This window comes from Hypanus sabinus, chromosome 5 (genome assembly GCF_030144855.1).
Source record: "Hypanus sabinus isolate sHypSab1 chromosome 5, sHypSab1.hap1, whole genome shotgun sequence".
Classification (NCBI taxonomy): Eukaryota; Metazoa; Chordata; class Chondrichthyes; order Myliobatiformes; family Dasyatidae; genus Hypanus; species Hypanus sabinus.
The window spans coordinates 41,519,445-41,540,492 of NC_082710.1; the positions used below are offsets into that span (position 1 = coordinate 41,519,445).

General features: G+C 39.6%; 1 protein-coding gene across 1 annotated transcript in view; it reads left to right on the plus strand.

Moving 5' to 3' along the window:
• Window positions 1-5,307: 5,307 nt before the first annotated feature.
• Window positions 5,308-21,048, plus strand: part of ntrk2a (neurotrophic tyrosine kinase, receptor, type 2a) — a 228,028-nt gene continuing 212,287 nt past the window's right edge. The window contains exon 1 of the mRNA XM_059969820.1: window positions 5,308-6,011. Within this exon, the coding sequence (XP_059825803.1) occupies window positions 5,803-6,011 (209 nt within the window). The 5' untranslated portion in view covers window positions 5,308-5,802. The remainder of the gene's footprint in view (window positions 6,012-21,048) is intronic.

Below are 21,048 nucleotides of genomic sequence, written 5' to 3' on the forward strand. Positions count from 1 at the left end.
TGCAGTAATGGAAGCGGCAATGGGGCAGAGGGGAGGCCCAAAGCAAAACTGTAACCAGTGTAGGTTGGGTCCCCAGAACTGAGGTGGGACACATTCAGGAAGATCCATTACTATAGCACATTGGCAGAACTAAGTGCAATATGAAGCCCATCCTTGATTGTGAGTGCCTAAAGACAGAAGAACTTTGGAACAAAATGATCAGATTTCTCCCGGCATTTTTGTAACTGAACTTTGTGCTGGGAATGACATCATCATGTGTGAGTCCAATTGAGAAAATAAGCAATCTGCATGATTTGAAACAAGAAATATCCATTTCACTTTGTGGAGGAACATAGACAGAAACCAAAATAAACATGTTTCATTCCAGGAAGCTGACTTTCATACAGATGGCATTAAAAATCTACGAAATAGAAAAAAATTATGAATAATAAGCTGACATCAACCCAGGTACAATTTTCAGAAATAAGGAAGGCATTACAAGCTGGAGAGATTTTTAAAGAGGAGAGCCATCCAACAAACTAGTCAAGAAACAGCCAAGCAGAGTCATCTATACAGAACCATACATAAAGCCGATGTCCTGGACTCTTTCATTACTATTCCGCAGAGTGCTACTGTGAGGTGAGGACACAGTAATGTGCAGCTGGAAGGAAGCAACTTGTGAAGTTCTCAATACTGACTCCAGTCATTGCAATGTCAAGGAAAAACCATGGATAAGGAGACCTTCTACCTGCTGCATTAATCAGCTGCTGAATTAATTGACCTCCATGTGGAATTCTCATTGAAGAAAAGAATATGCACTGAAAGGGAGACTTCAATGTCCATCATTAAGGGTAGCTCAGTAGGGCCCCCACTGACTGAACTATCTGAGTCCTAAAGGACATGGCTGCCAATTTAGGTCTCCATTGAACGATTAATGGTTCACTAAAGGGAAAAGTGCCCCTGGCCAACCTCTTCACACTAACTATTATAAATGTGTCTGTCCATGAGAGGACTGGTCCATCACTAAACTAGGTAAAGCCTCCATCAAAAATTCAGGTGTGGAGATTATTCCTTATGACTATTCAATCCTCAGTCCTATTTGTAACTTTTCTGATAATGGAGAAGTACACCCAGGCCTGCAATAGGCAAACTTGTTTCTTGGATGTTAAAATCTTTAAACCCTGGAATTCCTTGTAGGTCTGTCAGAGATAGTACTTGTCAAGGCTTTGAATCCTATTCCTTCTCTTAAGGGACAATTTAACAAGAGAGCTAAAGATGCTTCCTTGCTGGCTTATTTTCATGATTTTTAGTCTTCAAGTTCCCTGATTCTCATAGTCAAAAATAGCACTCTAAATATTTCACAAAATATTAATCATTGTTACCAAGGAAATTTGCACCATATTCTTACCTGTTATCTAAAGTTCCTTCACAGTATCAGTCATATGTTCCAGATTTTCCAAATATCTATTTGCAGAGAATAATGGTTAATAAATCTTTTTGGACATGTTTTCTGTCACATGCACCCTGACAGTTAAAATGCCACCAACTATTAAAATTGTGGCTAATTCGTGTTTGACCATAAGACATCAGCACATAATTAGGCCACTCCAATATCCCATCATGGCTGCTTTATTATCCCTCTAAACCCCATTCTCCTGCCTTCTTCCCATAGCCATTGATGCCCTTGTTAATCAAGCAACTATCAACCTCAGCTTTAAATATACCCAATGACTTGACCCTCCACAGAATTCCGCAGATTCACCAACTTATATAAACAAACAAACAGACAAATAAATAAGCTACTGTGACTAAAGGCAAATATTGTATTTTGACAAATGCCAGATGGTGAGATTTTGGGGTCTTCTGTAGGTTCTCACAGATTTTCAACATAATCAATGTTTACTTATTATTCAAACAAGATATGCCAGTTCAGGATACTTTTCCTTGAGTAAAATATCTGGAATCACCATGCAGGAAGGATAAGAGGCAAAAATTTGATACTCTCTGGTTAAAAAATATCAGGACGACAGAGGGGTGATGATTTGGTCGATAAATAGGCTTTTAGGAGCATCTTCAAAAAAGTTGGTGAAATGGAGAGGATGAGAGAGAGGATTCTAAGTTCTAGTATTCCCAGCTGGTGAGACAAACCCACCAGTGATGAGGCAACTGAAATCAGGAATGTGTAAGACTAACCTTTGGAGGAGTACAAAGATATTCAGAATCTTGCATAGGTAGAGGAAGTTATAGAGTTAATAAAGAATACTATGTAGAGATGTCCCAACCAGGATGAAATTTTTACTATTAAACTGTGGATAAGCCTGGGAACAGACAAAAGGACATAAGAACCAGAATTCAGAGTATGTCACTTGGTCCTCAAGTTTTTTCTTTTTCTCAGTTACTTTATGGTTGGTGCATTGTTATTATTATTCAAATTATTACTTTGCTTAATGCCCAAGACTTTTCCTTTAAATCCTTAACATTTTCCTTACCTCAGTTCAGAGCCACCTTTTCCCCTCACCCCACTCTTATTGGCTTAAAGGGATTGGCTGTCTGATTTGCAAAGTTGCTGGCCTCAGTCTGGTATAGCTGGAGACCATTCCAATGAGTAGGTCTCTCTTTCCCAAGTGCTGATGAAAGCATTCCATGAATTGTAAACTTTTTCTCTCATATCATTATTTCAGCCCTACATTTAGCAAACGGAACCTGACAAACCGATTTGCATGTGGCTTAGGATCCCAGCATTATTCATTTTTGTGTTCTGTGTTTTAAGTTGTTCCATGACATCTAAATCTTTTAGTACAATTATGTAATCAGTTCCAGTTCAGACCTCGACAATTGGATTTTCCCCTAATATGCCTGTTTTCCTGCAGTAACAGTTACCCAGTGATGTGAAGTTGAATAGAATGGACTAGCTTAAGAATTCAGTGTAATGTTCTACTTAAAATTTGTAGTGGATTTCATAAACAAAACACTGGCATGCTGACTCTTTGGCTGCAGTTTCAAACCTGGTATCACAGCTTCATGTTTCACATGGAGGGTGGTGACCTTTGACATTCTTCCTACTGCAGAGAGCTGTGGGTAGCTATTTAGTGAAGATATGGGAGCAATCAAAGAATAATGAATTTGGGGAGTAGTTTGTTTTAAAGAACATCTATTATCTCATTAAAGAGTGCACTGGATGCAAAGAGCTATGAAGCCTGCTCCCATTCCTATCTCTCGTGTTCATGCTGTATGCTGCCTTAATAAATTATATTTGATATTTATCTTTGATTCTACACATCCTCTGATATAATCCCTACATTCAACTCATGAAAGCCTAATTTTCTTCTATAGAATTTTGAAGTGTTTTTTTTTGCAGATTTAGTATAGCCCTTCTGTTGAAAGACTTGTGTTTCAGCCAATGATCACAGTGCACTTAATCACCATCTAACCGTGCTCATTTCCACAGCTAGTTTTTACAGGGTTGCTATTGTGGAAAATAGATCATGTATTGTTTTGATGTCTTGAGCTCACTTTGGTGGCGTCATAACTCAACTTTATCTGTTTTTGTTCAGTGTTTATAGAATTTTGATTCTTCAATCCTAACATCAGTTTGGCCAAATTCAGATTTGAAGGTCTTAAAGCATTTCTTATTTGTATCTGTGATTCTTTCGTTTGTATTTGGGATGACATTTATTTCTTCCGCCATTTGTTGTAAAATGCTGATACCACCTCACGCAGTATATTTCTAATATTATGTCTAATGGCTATTTTATTGTTTAAATGTACAACTAATGTTTTACGATTAATTATTATACATTTTTCATATTTAATTGATGCATGTTTCAAATGGGCTTATGAGTTTTCCCCTTGAACTATAGTCCCATGAGAACGACAACAGAGGAAAGGGTGGTTGTGGGGTTGGCATGCTGAAAGCGCAGAAAGACGTGTGCTTTTGCAGTCAGTTGCAAGTCGGGTCTGTGAAGGAAGGGTTTATTTTTTTCCCCCGAGTTGCAGTTATTCTGTTAGCCGGCAGATGTCAGAGCAGCTCGTGAGACAACAGGGACGGCGAAGGATTTATCAGATTGCTGCAAAGTGTGAAATCACTGCGGGAAAATTCGCTGGTAGTTGCGTGGGCAGGGTCGGGGGTGTGTGGCGGGGTGACTGGAGAGGGAAACAAACAGGTATTTGGAGACAGCAAAGGATGACACAGTTCGTGATCGTAAGATTGTCCAGCATTTACTCCGAATAGAAATCGGCGGATTTTGTGCACACAATCATACCGCATTTCCTATTTGCAAAGATCAATGTTGTTAAGCTACTGTTGCAAAGGTGTAGTGCAAGGACACGAGCTCTTTGCGAAATACATCTCTGTATTGCCCGCATCTACTCGGAGAAAGAATGGTATGCTTTGTAATAAAGCAATTCTCTTTCAGACATGTGCTTTTATTAGAGACCATTTAAAAGCCAATGAGCTAAATGCGGGAATTCGATCACGTCTATGTGAATTCATGGAGCATTTCTGACTGATGCTGTAACTCAATATTTGCGCGTAACATTAGGAGCTTTACACTCTGATTGCCGGGTATCTAAAATGGAATGTAGCGATGCCCCTGTTAGTCTGAAGTGCTGCAGTACAAATTTTAACACAGATATAAACATTAGTACGCGGCGCATACATTAACACGAAACACGCGCACAGACAGACACACTCACACACGTGCACGCGCGCACAGGTACACAATACTTATGTATTATAGTATACGCGCCCATATATGCATCCGCGCAAATACTTTTCAGGGAAGTGCCGTTCAAATTAGGGGAAACCCAATGGAACCATGCGTTTCTTCGACCCTCCGACGATTCATTTTTATTACCACCCCAGCTGGCACCTGTGGATTGATTACTACAGGGACATGGTGATCGATTATCGTGTGAGTGAATTAACATGCTGCCCTGAATTATTTAATAGATGCTGTTTTGGTGATTGACAAGCTGAGGTGCAGGTAGCTAGGTGTCGTGTGTCGATGCTCCCGTAATTCCAGTATGGACTAGAGCCGGGGGATTGGCTGCTCCTGCAGCAGTCTGGTGGGCGGGACGTTTCCAGCCTCATTGCCAACAATCTCACGTCCCGCACCTTTAACCGCTTCTCCGCGTCTTTACTTTTTTTTTCCTCTCTTTTATAGTTTTCATTTTTAGCCGAAAAAACACCCGCTTCATCCCCTTTCGTGCGTCAGCCTCACGTCATGCTCAGCAGCTCTCCGAATTGGACGCTAAAAACCTAATAGTTTGGTGGGAAGGTGGAGGACTGTGGGGGGGGGGGGGGGGGGGGGGTGGTGAGAGCTTGAATTAAAGCCGAGAGCCGAGAGCCCACGGCAGCCGGAGGCAGTGAGTTGGTGGTGGCGCTGGGTGAGAGAGAGAGAGCGGGAGACAACTCCACTGCGGCAGGAGCGATGCTCCGGACCCTGGTGACTGCATCTCTCTCCCGGAGCCGCCAGTAGTGGCTGCAGATGCACTGGCAGTGGCATTTACAGCATTTGGACCGCCCCCTCTGGGACTAGATACACACAGAGAGACAGAGAGAGCTCTTTGACAGGGATTTACAAACTGGAGACATCGCTTCCATTTCGCTTATCTATATATGCGGTGGTTGGCAAAGTAGGCGAGCACAGTTTATAGAAATCTGTTTACGGATTATCCCCTTCTCCCAGAATAATAATAAAAGGAATAACCCGCTGCTAGAGGGTCGGGAGAGACACGGATTTGCACCAGCTTTATTTTGCTTTTTATTTTTGTTTGGGAAAACGTTTCCGATCTGGAGTGTGGGGGAGAGGCGAGGCGAGGATGGACTCCTCGTTGACGGGATGTTGGTGTCACGGGCTGAGGGAATCGCTGCTGTGCTTTCTGGGCATCCTGCTGGGATTTGGCAGCTTGGCGCTCGGCTGCCCTTCGTCCTGCAGATGCAGCGTCAGTAGGATCACCTGCACCGAGCCGGGCATCGTGGCTTTTCCAGCCCTGGCAACCGCAGCTGAGATGGAGAACATCACGGAAATGTGAGTACCGCCGACGGCAGGCTACCAGGGCACAGCTGAGGACAATTCACCCACAGATGTGGGCTCATGCTATGTGGACCATTGGGCTGGTTTTACACCGAATACCATGCATGTCATCACAGTCGGAAACCTCTTTCGACCCAAATATTTCATTAGTTTATCCGCGTCACGTCCTTAGTCTGAGAATCAGCGCAGGCGGAGGGAACCCCCTCCCCTTTAGTAATGTAACCCACAAATGAATCCACCCACTCCCCCAGTGAAGAGGAGATCCTTCCCATTTAGATTAAAACATAAAAAGGGAAAGGGTGTTGTAGAAAAATTAATTTTCCTCTCAGAGTGAAATCTTTGGTGTGTCCAGACTATAGGTTTCAACACCGGCAGTTGGGGATGTTTTTAATTTCGCTAGTTCTTTTCGGCCGGTATGAGTACGATGGGCCGAATGGCATGTTTACATCTCTGTTATTGTCTAATTTATACGTTCATCTGGAGGTACAGATGTTCGGATAAATACCGGAGGCTGCGAGCGGAGGTCGTCGTCTCCTAATTTTAGTGTTCTCATTCTCGTTGGACTCGCATTAATACATTCAGTTAAATTTGTGAATTATCGACTATATTTACAGCTAATTAATTCTGACCTCTAAGCCAAAAACATTTAATACCAGAGCATTAAAGATGTACTCGGCGGGCTAGTACTCCTGTGTGCCTTGCGGTATGTGTATGGCCGCGGAGACCACCGGCTGGTGGGTTACTGCACTTTAAGTGGATATAGATTTTCGTATTACTTAATACTCACTGACTCAGATTGGACATGGTTCGTGAGTTTTCATATATCTTTCACAGCTCGCGTTTATCTTGCCGAATCCTCCCTTTAACTCGGCCAGTGCTTCTAGTTGCTAATCTGTAGGACTGAGATGGCAGTCCCCAAATCGCATGAATTACACACTTTAGAGATTTTCTCCGAAATATTGTTTTACATTGTACAAAAGGGAGAGAAATCGTTTCGACAGCCAAGTTGATTTGGGGGATTGCGTTCACAGCGAGTTGAACGCTCGGCAGGTTGCTGAGTTTCGAACAACTTGTCTTTTGGTGGTGGGGCAGCCTTGTTTTTTTTTATTTTCATTGGCTTTTATTTATTCTCCCCAGTGAGGCCGCCATTCGTTATAATTTATAATTTTCATAAATGATCGTCGTTCATTCTAGGTAGATGTACAACGTGTACAAAGTGTAACAGCATCTACGCAAACGATAAGCTCCCAGTCTCCAAAACGGGAGAGCATTTTGCCCACAACAGTATTATTAACTGCACGGGAGAGAAGACTGTTGCACCAGCTGCGGAAACTGGTCAAGTTAGTCTCTCGCAGAGCAGTCAGGCTTATTATTGTTACCCCCCCACCGCCCCCGCCCCTGGTCAATGGTCCCTATTCCCGCTGTCCTGAAGCTCCCTTTCCAAAGCTCTCTACCCCAAACAGCCTTCTCCTCCCCCAGTCTCTCCTTCACACCCTCCATCCACATTTAACCCCTCTCGCATTCTTTCGCGTCACCCCGTGTTACCTGTCCTAATCCCCCCCCCCCCCCGTCTTTTCTCTGCCACGTGCCGGTTTCCCCACTATTTTCAACCCTAACATTCTCACTTCTTGGGACCAGTATCATTACAATTAAAGCGGCTCCAACTGTTAATCGGATTATTTCCTATTAAGCAATCATTATCTCAGATGTAGCGCTTCGACGCCAAACGTCTCCATAGATGCTGCCTGCCCCCCGGTGTTTTTCCTTGTTAGGTAGCCCACGCTCTGACATTGGCGCAGGCAACTCTCCCATGCAGGCGTTCCCACTCTGAAGCCTCTTGACGAGCTGCGGACTCGCGGCGATCGGCAATCAGGGCAATAAACGTGCCTGTTTTAACAATTTTTAAAAATCCAGTATTGGGCGGAGTTGAACTATGGGTGACATTTCGGGGGCTGTTTTATTTGCAGCGCAGAAGAGCGAGGCGGATGCTGCAGTCCTTATGGAGGTGGTTTACTAGTGGCAGTCACCCTGGCTGACCGGGAGCTCCCAGCGCTGCGAATCCCACTGCATTTCTGCATTCCAAATTGCAACGTGGGAAGAGCCGAGCTTAGTGTTATTAAGTCTTTTCAGACAAAATACATAACATTGATGTACTATATTTATATGTTGATGCCTCTGTGAGGTGTATAACGCCAGGCTGTGGGTGCAAATCTGAGACTATGAGTATTTGGTGACGATAGATCCCAGAAATAGAGAGAAGCCGATGGTTCCTCATAATCATATTTAGCCTAATTTTACCGACTGGGATTCAGCATTCCTAACATTACTATTCCGTTCCCGCATTTCACTGGTGTCACTGGATCTATACCACAGGGACGAACAAACCAAAGGCGAATAAATACAGCAAACGGGCACGTCGAATAAAACACCTTATTCAGAGCTGTCGGCTCATTCAAAGACAACATGTGACGTTAATGAAGTTGTCTCTACACCAAGATCCTTCGCTGAAGTTATTAAACAAAGTTTGACACCGAGTCACATTGGGGAATATCAGAGCACATGACCAAAATATTAGTGCTGGACCGAAGTGAGGGGTGTCATAAAGGAGGAAAGAGAGATTGGGAGATTTAAGAAGGGATTTGCCTGAAGCCTAGGCTCTTGCTGGAGGAAGGTATTGATTGATGGTAATAGTAGAGTAGTGAACTATAGAGATATGAATGGAGGTCTGCACATTTAGGGGATGGTAGCTACGGATTTAATGTTTAATCAGGTCAGCAAAGGGATGTCCAGGGGTACAAGTTAGAGCAAGCAGTAACCCAAGAAGCTGAATTGATGGAAGGCTGAAATTGGAAGTCAGCTGGAATGCTTTGGAACCATCTCCAGGGAGGGAGGGGCTGGACAAAGTACTCAGTTAGCAAGTTAGGAAGTAGTAAGCAGTTGACTGTAGATGATAATTTAAGGATGTGTGTAACTCCAACACAGGGTTGAGAACAGTTTGTTTCAGTTTATGACAATTGCCAGGGGAAGGGATGGAGTTTCAGCGTTTATGGCCAAAGGCAGTGGTGAGAATTAGTTCATCTGAAATCCCTGGGCAGCACTTTACCTTCCACATGGAGCAGATGAAATTAGAATGGAATGCATATCAAAATATTGCCTTCATATCTTAATTTTATTGGCAAGCATTTATGCAAGTACTATTAACAATGAAGGACACTTCTAGAGATTGAGATGACATTTAAAGAGGTTTGCACTTGTACTCTTAGTCTGCAAATAATATTACTGCTCAATGTGGAGTAGGAATTAGTGTCACAGTAATTCAAAATTATACATGGTTCTTCTAAATGAGTGTCAGAGAGTGGGAGATCTTTGACCTACTGAGTTTATTCTCTCTATTGCCTAGTTTTACTACATGCTGAGAGTGAATCTACTTGTCCCATTTAATCTGCAGAGGGAAGGTTAGCACTAACTGATTCCCAAAGGTAATCAAAAGGATTCCAGGATATTTATTCATCCTTAAAGCCTGACTATTCAATCTTGCTTGACATCCACCAAGCAGCATTCCCTCTTCTCCTTTCTGGCAGTGCACTAATCAATGCACACTGTGGAGAATTTTATCAGTTAAATTACATGCAACTTCCAGTCCTGTTCCATTTAGTTCCTCTCTAAAAGAGCAGAATTTAATTGGAAAATCCAATTTCAAGGCCTTGAATCTTCAAGATATCAATGAAAAATTGTTTTGGACTCTCTATGAGGTGATGACGTAAATCATGTTTAAGCGAATCAACGTCCCACATTGGTATGTGATATTGTCATGTGGAAGATGGGGGGGTTTTGAATGTTCCTTATTTGCAAACAATTTTTTTAATGGTGACTTGTTAATAATTTTAAATAATTAAGTTCTTAAAACATTGAAAATTAAAACTAAAGTTGCATGATGAGCAACCTACTGTGGGATCCCGATTCCATACCTAAAAAAAAAATGGACCCATGACCAAATTAGAAACAAGTTAGACCAATAAAATGTTATTTTCAATGAATTCTCAAGACTGTCCATGCCCTTAGGTTTACAAATAAGCCAAATAGATTGTGCATGGCAAACTAAATAGAAATCAATACTATACTGGGTTATGATATCATGTTTAAAAATAGCCCATAACTTTGAAAATAATATCATAGTGTACTTAAAGTGCTGTTATAGTTAGTATTTGGGAGATGTAAATGCTGCACTGATTGATTGTGTCACATCTCAAGTAGGTGTTGAAACACTTCTGGTGGACCGAGAGTATTCTACTAAAATTACACAGTAATCAATGCTGCATGTGGTGTCCATGGTGAATGTCTCTTCGATGGAAAACAGAGTTTTCTTAGAAAAGGGCTGGCATTTAGCCAGTGGTGGAAAATGGATTGGTATTATTTGAAAGCTGGATGGTGAACAATAACAACCTTAATTTCCGAACTACTGATAAAATGGCCGAATAATTTCAATATATGTTCATCCAAATGTTTAAGTGAATCAATGGCTTTATAACTGAATACACAGTAATTATTTCTCAGTTTACGTTTGATTTTCCAGTACATACCAGACTTTATTTTTTTGTCTGAAGAAAACTGTCAAATATTTGTTTTATGTGTGCGGTATTAGATCAGTGAGAATTGAAGTTAAAATCAGTACTCTTTACATGTTCCGAGCCTGTCAAATTCCAGATTTTCTACAAATACCCAGTCTTACCATTGTAAGCATCAAGCAATCAAATAAAAGTGTAAGTTTTATAAGGATTTTCCAAAAAAAATGTAGACCAGAATTTTGTGAAAATGCACCAAGTTCTCATGATCTAATTCTATGCTTTTTGGAATTTCAGTGCATGGTTTAGGCAGACAAAAATTCCATGATGCTGCTTTATTTGTTGTTTTAGCTGTTTGTGTGCTTGGGCATCTGGTTTTAAATTATTGAAAAGGTAATGGATGATGTTTTCTGGTTTAGGTTTCCTCAAGTCACTCTCTCTAGGGCACAGTGAGTTTATTTAGCCTTTCTCCAGCTCGGCTTTACAAACTGACAGGGGATAGACTAGCAGGGATAGGACATTTTGAAGGAATGAGTGCATTGTATAGAGAGAATCAAAAACGCTCATGAAATAAATCAGGAATCCAAAACAAAAAAGACTGTATTCTTGTGAGAAATAAATCTGGAGAGATTACATTATTGTGAGAAGATATTGGGAAAGATAATGACAGAAATAAACTCGGCAAAGAGGACAAGTGAAAAATGCAGTTAACAAACCATCTAATGGTTTCTATCAGCAGACATAAAAAACAGCATGGAGAATGATAGAAAGCAGAAACTGTACAGTGCAGGGAGAGACAAAGGAAGAAAAACTAGAGAAAGGAAAAGGCCAGAGACATATTTACATTCATTGAAAGTATGTTTATTTTCAAAGAAGCATGATATTGAAGATTATGAAACGTAAAAGATTCAACGTAAAAACTAGACCAAGCTTAAATTCTAGAGCAAGCACTTGAGACTTCTTCAGAGAAGGCAATTTGTTAATAGATTATTCCAATTCAATTAATTTGTCTTCATTGACAGCTATACATTTACACTGAAGCTGCTCTAGTTGTTGTGGGATGCCCCATGTACAGATTTACGCCCAGCTGACAAGTTTAATTCTTTGCTACAGAGAAAAAGATGGGTGAAGAATAAGAAACACTATTGGAAAGAAGCTGAGTGACTAAGAACTATCTGTTTGGATAGATTCAGATGTAGTAATGAAAATAATGAATTAAGGTAACAAGTGGGTCAGAAGTGGAGTAAGACTTCGAAATAATTATTTAAGTAATCACCATATGGAATGCGAATATCCAGGCAGGATATAAACATGAAAAAAAAGCAAAAGTGAGAAAGGGGATTAATGAAGACGTCTAAATATTATTACTAGTATTATAAACTAATTGTCCCTAGTGTACTTCCTCAACTTTCATTAGATAAACAAGAAATACATTTGTAAACAACACACACAAAATGCTGAAGGAACTCAGCGGCCCAGGAAAAGAGCACAGTCAATGTTTAGGCTGAGACCCTTCTTCATCAATACTGCGGTAAAATATTGTTAGTAAATACTATGTCTTGAAGCTGCTTTATTTTAAACCTAACACAGTTAAATTATTTTCATGCAATTCTGCTATTACATCTTGAATAATAGCAATGACAACAAGGTGCAGAAAAGCTCAGAAAAGATCAAATCTACTGTCACTTAAATGGATAAGTTTCTTAAATAATCATAGTCCCTGAGTTTTGATTGATGCAATTTCCTATTTCATGGCAGTAAGTTATTGAAAAGTAAAATATTGTACTAATTGTGTTACCTTCTAACTTGAAACATATGGAAGGAGCTGCTCCTTTAAAACATTTCATGACTAGTAAAATTACAGTGTTCCTAATTACAGGATATTTTATAATTCACTTGAGGCTATTCAAAAATTAACTACTCTAATAGATAATGTTATGAACATTGTTCTAATCTATCACTGTTACAAGTATAATAGGCAGGGTCCATATTCGGCCATTGTCACATTTCAATAAATAGAAGCTAGACACACATGCAGTTTATCTGACTGATTGTAGAGAGGGACACACTGCTCTTCCTGTGGTGAGACCTCTTAACAAGAGTTTACAATGAAGAACTTAAGTGAGAGTGAAGGAACTAGAAAGAAATTCCTTAAATGCCACTTGGGGATGCTAATTGAATCAAGTTAGTGACAGTCTGGAAGTAAAGTATCAGGTTGCCTTTTGGAGGCAGAATGGAGGGGGTGGGGGATGTTGAGCATTGTTGCTCGTTTACGATGGGGGTTATGGTCCAGTGATGAAAATAAGGAAACAAAGTGAGGTGAGAACACAAAAGGTTAGAAACTAACCAAAGCAGAAACATTTTGTGCATAGATACAGAATGAAGTCTAATCTGATTGCTCAGTATTTTCATAGTGGAGCTCATTGCCTGTGGTTTGCTGCCTCACTGGTAGACACTAGACCAGTTCTGACTGCACAAATTTCCTTAGTAAAACCAGCTCTGAGCTGATCAGAATGTGGTGAATAATGTGGGAAAATATGAGGTCAATCACTTGGAAGGAAGAATGTAAAAGTAAATTATTATTTAAAATAGTATGTGACTACAACTGCAAAGAGATCTAGATGCCTTAGTGCATCAATTCCATTAAGCTAGCATGTGGGCACAGCATGTAATTGAGGGGGCCAATGGAATGTTGGCCTTTACTGCAAGAGGTCCAGAATATAAACATGTTGATGCACTGCAGGGCATGGAATACTGGGAACAGTTTTGTTCTTTGTACAGTATTTAAGGAAGGATGTGTTGTCATTGGAGGCAGTGTAGAGAAAGTTCAGTATGTTGCATACTGGGATGACTAGGTTAAGAAATACGGAGTTTAGAAGGATGAGGCATAATTTTATTGAAACATAATAGATTCTGAGGGAGATATGAGAGGGTGAGTGTTGAGATTAATGCTTTGCTTTGAGGGGATACCCAGAATTCAGGGACAGAGCATTGGAATAAGGGATTACCTATTTCAGATGAAGATGAGGAGGAATTTCATCTGTTGTGTACTTTTAGAGTCCTGATGATGGGTCTTGGTGTGCAATGTCGACTGTTTACTCTTTTCCATTGATGCTGCCTGGCCTGCTGAATTCCTCCAGTAGTTTGGATTTCCAGTATCTGCTGATTTTTATGAGTCTTTGGTGCTATGGAGGTGGGGTTGTTAAATGTGTTCAAGGTAGAGACTGGCAGACAGTTAAAGAACAAGGGAGTCAGGGGTTAAGGGAGAGAGCAGAAGGTGGTGTTGAGGTCAAGACTGGATCAGCAATGATGTTATTGAGTAGTGGAGTAGGCTCCTGCTCCTGCTTCTTATGTTCTATGTATCAGTAGCACCCAGAGCCACTCAGATTCAAGCTGGTCTATAGTTGCATTGCACAGAAACACCACAGAGATGTTCTCATTGTCAAGAAAATCTGTTAAAGTTGTTAAAGATTAAAATTTTTAAACTATTAAAGGCTTTAAAAAGCTACCTTAAAAAGAAAGAAATATTGGTAAAATTAATTCAGTTAAGCCAATTACCTGGCACTCTCGTTTCTCCATTTCAGTTCTTTCTCCCCATTGAACTGAAAGGTGTCCTTGTCTCTGCTGCAGGTCTAACTTGGTATAGGCACAACAGGCATGTTTCTAACCGTCACTGTGGAAGCTCTCGGTCTACTGCTGGGCTAGTCCAACATCAGAGTGCAAACAGAGCGACAGCAACAATAATTCACAGAGAAGTTTGGAACTTCTGTCTTTATGCATTGCCTACACAATAACTCTACACAATTGTGAATGCAAATGAAGGCTTTTCCAAATGGAACTGCTGGCTTTATTGTTGAAAATCCTGGCCAACAGTGCTCCTTTGAATCATTAACAGAGACATGGACCTTTTAGGCTGGAAAAATTTATAGTTTCTTATTTCTTGTAGATAATTTCATTCTGCTAATGGTTAAAGCAGCTGTATTGAACACTGCACAGACAGAATTATGAGGAAGAATTTGTTTCTGGACTCTTCTAATTCCACACCATATTATTATTTTAATTTACATTGCATGATTTTAATACTGCTTTAAAGTTGTTATTAAATTGCTGTGCACATTTTTGCCATTTCTTTCTTTTGCTTTAAGATTCCTTTCTGTTCTTGTCTTGTAAGGTTGTGAAATCAACAGTCTAACTTAATATCATTTTGTTATATCAAGGTAAGAAGCACCAAAATAGATAGTGGAGAGAACAATTATTTAAATAATTGTTATTTACAGTATATCTTTAAGTGATATAGATAATTAGTGTTTGTAACTGTGCTACTAGTTGTTGTCAAGGTGAGGCTGGACTGCACTCATAAAAGATATAGTCATATTCTTCATCAGAAATCATTGGCATTATATATGACACAGAACTTACTGTAACGGACAATGTGCCAAAGCTGATGTGTGAGTCAGGGCACAGCTCACCTCACGAATCAGTTGGCAGGTTCTGTTACTTCTTTGTCATGATGAGATTAGCTGAACAAAGTCACAGAATTTGTGGAATTTGCAACATGGAAGAGATCCATATAACAAGTAGTATGGGTTCAGTTAATGCAGAATCAATAATAACATGTAAGGAGATTAAAAGTGAATTTATTTCCATTTTACAGACAAGATTAAAAATTAATGGGTGATCAGCTGGAGGACTTAGCTATCAAGTATGCTTTTATTAGCATACTACATATTTTATTTAAATATCTACGAATGTGGGAATTGGGATCATATAAATGAAGAGTCTCAGCCCGAAACGTCAACAGAGCTTCTCCTTATAGATGCTGCCTGGCCTGCTGTGTTCCACCAGCATTTTGTGTATGTTGTTATAACATGAAATCAAGGGTATTTAGGGGGAGGTGAGAAAAATATATCTCAACATGCTGATGGATTCCCCAGTGCTCCGATTCTTTGAGGAAGTGACGCATGTCAGTCAATATGACAATAAAGTGAAGAAAATGTGAATCCAGTGGCTTGTTTGATGTCATGGTTATCCTGCTTTAACTAACTTGAAAGTTGTAGCATTACTAGCATCTGTCATTTGGAAGTTCTTAGGTCGTATAATTTCAGATATGTAAAATGATTGAGAACTGTGACAGCAAAATGTTACTCAGGGGATAAACTTTTGGAAATATCCATATTCCAGATTACAATGGTTTTTGGGTGCCAATTATATGACTTAGTGAGTATCAAAAATTAATTATCTGCATTACAGTTAAAGCATTAAGATTGAAATTTAATTATTCCAAGTAATAAATTTTAAGCAGAAGTAGTCATGAAAATCAGAAGTATTATACTTTGATTTTGCTAACTGGCTACATAAGTACTTGTTAACTCTAGCAATATAATTGTTGATACTTTTGACTTGCAAACTGGCCCAGCACATCCCTAGACCAAATTGGTTGTTAACAGAAATGACACATTTCACTGTCTGTTTTGATGTACATGTGATAAATAAGTCTGAGGCTGAATCTGCAAATTGAGGTGCAAAGTGGTGAGATTGAGGAATTTGAGCATATTTCCAAAAGTTCAGATAACATCTGAAAGGAATATTACATTCATCTGAACTGGGATTGCTGTTTAATCAGTCTCTATTTTTCCTTGTTATCTCTCTGAAGGAGTTGATTGAAGTGGGTTGAAGTTCTGCTACTCAGCAACAAGTATACACTTTATATTAGTGACCTTCCTTTGTTTCTGGAGAAGGAGTGCCCCTCATGTGCTTTTATTTCCTTCTCTGGTCTGTTCCAGTCCTATCCTCATTAACCTTTCAAACTGACCCTCCACCAATGTCAGCTCAATCCAAACATTTCCCACACAGCCGGTGCCAAGATACCTACCTCACCATTTCTCTTCGGCTTGCTGGCTGATAATGGCTTCTCCTGCCTCCGTCTCTTAAATTTAGTTTTCATTGAGCCTCCCGTTGACTTCTGTGACCTTCTCAACCTATAACTGGTGTTCCTTTAATTTTGTTATGTTGCATTTTCCCTGCATGTCCATTCTTCACCACACCAGCCATGTCATCTCCAGCATTTGTCCACCTTTGGCAGTCATGAGCCGCCCAAGACTTGAGTGTCTCAGAGAGAAACTGCTTTGGAGTTTTCTTTCAGATTCTTCTCTCAGTAAGCTCTGTTCAATCTTCCCTTTACTTTGCTAAATTCCTATTATCCCTGGTTTTACCACATGTCTTTGGATGCTTTTTTACATGAAATATGCCTTAATGCGAATTGTTATTGGTCGACACTGAACAGTCCCATTGTAAATGAATTACTACAGGAAGCTTCTTTAATTGGAGTGATGGGGGTGGTGAGGAGGACGTGCGGAGTCTGGAAGTTGATATCATCCAGTTGATTTTTCACTCTCAAGTTCAGAGATGGTGAAGCCACTTAAGTAGCTTTTAATTCTCTCATAGTCAAGATCTGATAACTCAACATAGATTGTGAATTAAACTAAAAGTCTCTTAGTTTAGATGGCTAAATGGCAAAGGAGGCAGTGCCCTTGGTTACTCAGTGAACTTAAAAGCACGATGAGTTATTTTTGAATGCCATTTCATCTCGTATCGTGCAGCCTCCCAACATCACTTAAAAAAAGAAATTGAATTTGAGCACTCCTTGCATCTGAATGAATTTACCCGTAAACAGAATTGAAGATTGACTTGGAAATTTAATGGCCCATACTCAGCTAAAATTTCACAGACTGGGGCTTGAATATTTACAGTCAAATTATTTGGTAATTTCCAACTGCAAGTTCAAGTTTGTTACTTCAGCTTACTATCTTTTGTAAGTGAATTTTTGTTTTATCATTACAAATAACTGTCAAAACTAACAACTTGTTCTTGTTAACCAAATGACCTGCTGAAATCATAGAATACATCAATCAGAACAGAGACCAGAGAATACCACAGCACAGTACAGGCCCTTCGGCCCACAATGTTGCGCTGACCTTATACCCTACTCTTAGACTAATCTAATGATACGCCTTCCACATAGCCATTTTTTTTTATCATCCATGTGTGTATCTAGGAGTTTGTTAAATGTCCCTGATATATTGCCCTCTACCAACACCCCGGCAAGGCATTCCATGCACCCACCACTCTCTGTAAAACACCTGTCTCTGATATCCCCTTTATACTTTCCTTGAACCAACTTAAAATTATGCCCCTCATGATAGCCATTTCAGCCCTGGGAAAACGTCTCTGGCTATCCATTCATTCTATATCTCTTATCATCTTGAACATCTCTATAAAGTCACCTCTGATCCTCCTTTATTCAAAAGAAAAAAAAGCCCTGGCTCACTGAACCTATCCTCATAAGACATGCCCTCTAATCCAGGAAGCATCAAGGCAAATCTCCTCTGCTCCGATTAGAAAGTGATGTAAAATAGTGTACTCATCAGTCATCCAGTTGTACAGAGGACTGAGGAACTGCTAGGTAGATAGTTGTGTAGTTAGTATTTTAATAATCTGATACACACACACACACACACACACACACACACACACACACACACACACATTATATATATATTGGTTGATTAAGAATGCTTGTTTGTTTAAATAATTCATTATGGGTTATATGTAAAAATACGTTATTTGCATACAGCATCACGCTGCAACATGATATGTATGCACTTCGCTAAAGTAAAGACAAAGTCAGACCTGTATTCCTAGACTCTCACATCTTCCTTTGAATTAGTTTAATGTTTTGAAGTTACAATGCATAACAGAGATGTAGGTGTACAGTAGATGTTCTGATAAATAAATTGGTAGATAAAACCTAATTTACACTGTGCTAACAGAGCTGAAGAGCAGGTGTGAATTGACATTGATTGAGGAATGAAGACACTATCATCTAAAACAGATTCATAGGGAATTAAGATGCAAATGATATTGCAACAATTGCATTGCCACCAAGTAACTTAATCATCATGCGGGCCTGATGGATCATAGCAAAGCTGTGTTAAATCCTGGAGAAGTATCAAATCACTTACACCACAAGGAGTACATATCCACTTGGTGATGGGATTAACGCTAATTTAAACGATGTTCAGGGAGCCCTGCAGATTTGTTTTTGATGCAAATGTATGACACCAGAGTAAGTATGGCACAGCACTATAGAGAAACACATCAGGAATGCAGCTGCAACGTAAATATAGCAACAAAAATTCTAAGCTACATGATATGACAGATATGTCAGTAAGCTTTAAATCAATTAAACTCCCAAAGCTCCATATTGCATATATACTGTGGATCCCAGTTAAGTGGGCCATCAGTTAAATCGGGAAACTGCTTATTTGGACAAATCTTGAAGAACAAAAACAAATTTAGAAAATAGTAAGGATTCCCTTCATTTATTTGGGACACTAGGCCACTTAATGTGACAAGAGACTCTTGCCAAAGTTTCTAACTAGCGTCAGCTACATGCATTTGTGTGACCATTAGGCACTACATGGGCAAACAGATTTTAAATATTTGGTCTTGGCCTGAAATGTCGACATTGCTTCTCCCTATAGATGCTGCCTAGCCTGCTGTGTTCTACCAGAATTTTGTGTGTGTTTTTGTTTAAATATCCTTTGTTGTTTACGTAATGCAATGTGGGTACGTACCACCAAATCATATGTGTGCATCTCGCTTAAAGTAACAATGAAATTAGGACACCCATTCCCTATTCCATGTTTTTTAAAATTTTGATTAGTTTTCAGTTTGGAGTTACAAAACGTAAGGGTGGCAACGAGGTATTTTTTTAAATGAAATTGAGACAACTAGCTACCTGGTGAAGTGCAGCGTGACATTTGAGTTTTTAAAAAAAGCACAGTGAGATATTTAAATGAAAACTGGTTTCTTCAGAAGGAAGAGAGAGAACACAGTCAAATTAAAAAACTGCCCCAAATGGACAAATTCACAGGTTCATAAGGGTGAATAATAAATTATAATAATTTTAAATAAAAAATGCAGAAATGCTGGCTACATCAGAAAGATAGATGCATTCGATTGCATAAAGGATAATTGGATACTGTATTCTGAGTGAATTGAGTAGTATTTTACATTAAATGGAAAAGTCCATGAGAAGCAAGTGCTAGTTTTGCTGAGTGCATTGGATTTAAAGGCATGCAGTTTGTTTAGAGGTTTAACTGCTCCATCCAAACCAGCCAAAATGAGCCTTGCTGATATCCTGAAAGTAATGTAGGACCATCTTGAAACAAAACTACTGATGATTGCATAATAATTTAGGTTTTATAAGTGGAATCAAAAGAAAGGAGAAGCCAGTTCAGCATATGTGGCTGTCGTGAAGAAATTGTCTGAGCTTTGTCTGTACAATATTGGGATTAATTATTCACTGACAGATCTTTAGTTTGTGGAAACTCACAAAGAAGCATTGAAAAACAGCTAACTGAAGCAGAACTTACATTTAAAAAAGCAGTTGAAATAGCTATATCAATAGAAACAGCAGACAGAGATGCAATTGAGTTGCAATCAGGAATGTAAGTGAGCATGCTTAGATTACAACATCTAACCAGAAACCAGCCTGGCCAAACAAATTGTGTTCATGTTGCCGCAGAGGCGCACATATACCAGACCAATGCATCTTACAGAAAATGCAACAAGATGGGACGCATACGAAGGGCATGTCAGGTAGACAAATAAATGGACTGAACAGGGAAGAGAAAAAGACAAAAACTCAAGTTGCAATTTCAAAGAAAAATCATTAATCTGCATGCTGTTGATGGGAAATTGGATAAGGATGAAAATGACACAATAAGGATGAGTAGCCTTGAGATTTACAATGTGAAAGTGAACATGTGACAAGTAACATGGCTTATACCAGAAGTTAATGACAAATCAATTAAAATGGAATTGGACATTGGCTTGGTTGTTTCAGTCATTCCACAAAATGAGGTTGAATGGCATTTCAAAGATACTGAACTGAAGCCAGATATCCAACTATGAGCTTATATTGGAGAAAAGATAGCTCCTGTGGTAATAGCATTCATAACAGTGAAATGCAACAACTAACAAGCCACATTTTGCTTCCATGTGGTATAAAGACGAGGGCCAGCATTATGGATGCATGATTGACTGAGACATCTACAACTTGGTTGGAGATCCATCCACAACTTACATGTCACATCCCCTGTAATAGAGTCAATTGAAAGCAAGTTAAGAAAAGTAGCGGATGATTCCACAGCAATGTTCAAGGATGGCATGGAAAAACTCAAATGCATCAAGGGCAAAGTAAAGTGAATGAAAATGCTACACTCAGGCTTTACAAAGTCCATCTGGTTCCTTATACCATCCACGATGAAACAGCCAGTGAGCTAGATCACATGGAGGCTGAAGGAATACTTTCCAAGGTTGGGTGGAGCACAAGAAGAATGGGTCCATCAGGATCTATGGTGATTTTAAGCTTACCATCAACCCAGTACTGAAATTTGATCAGT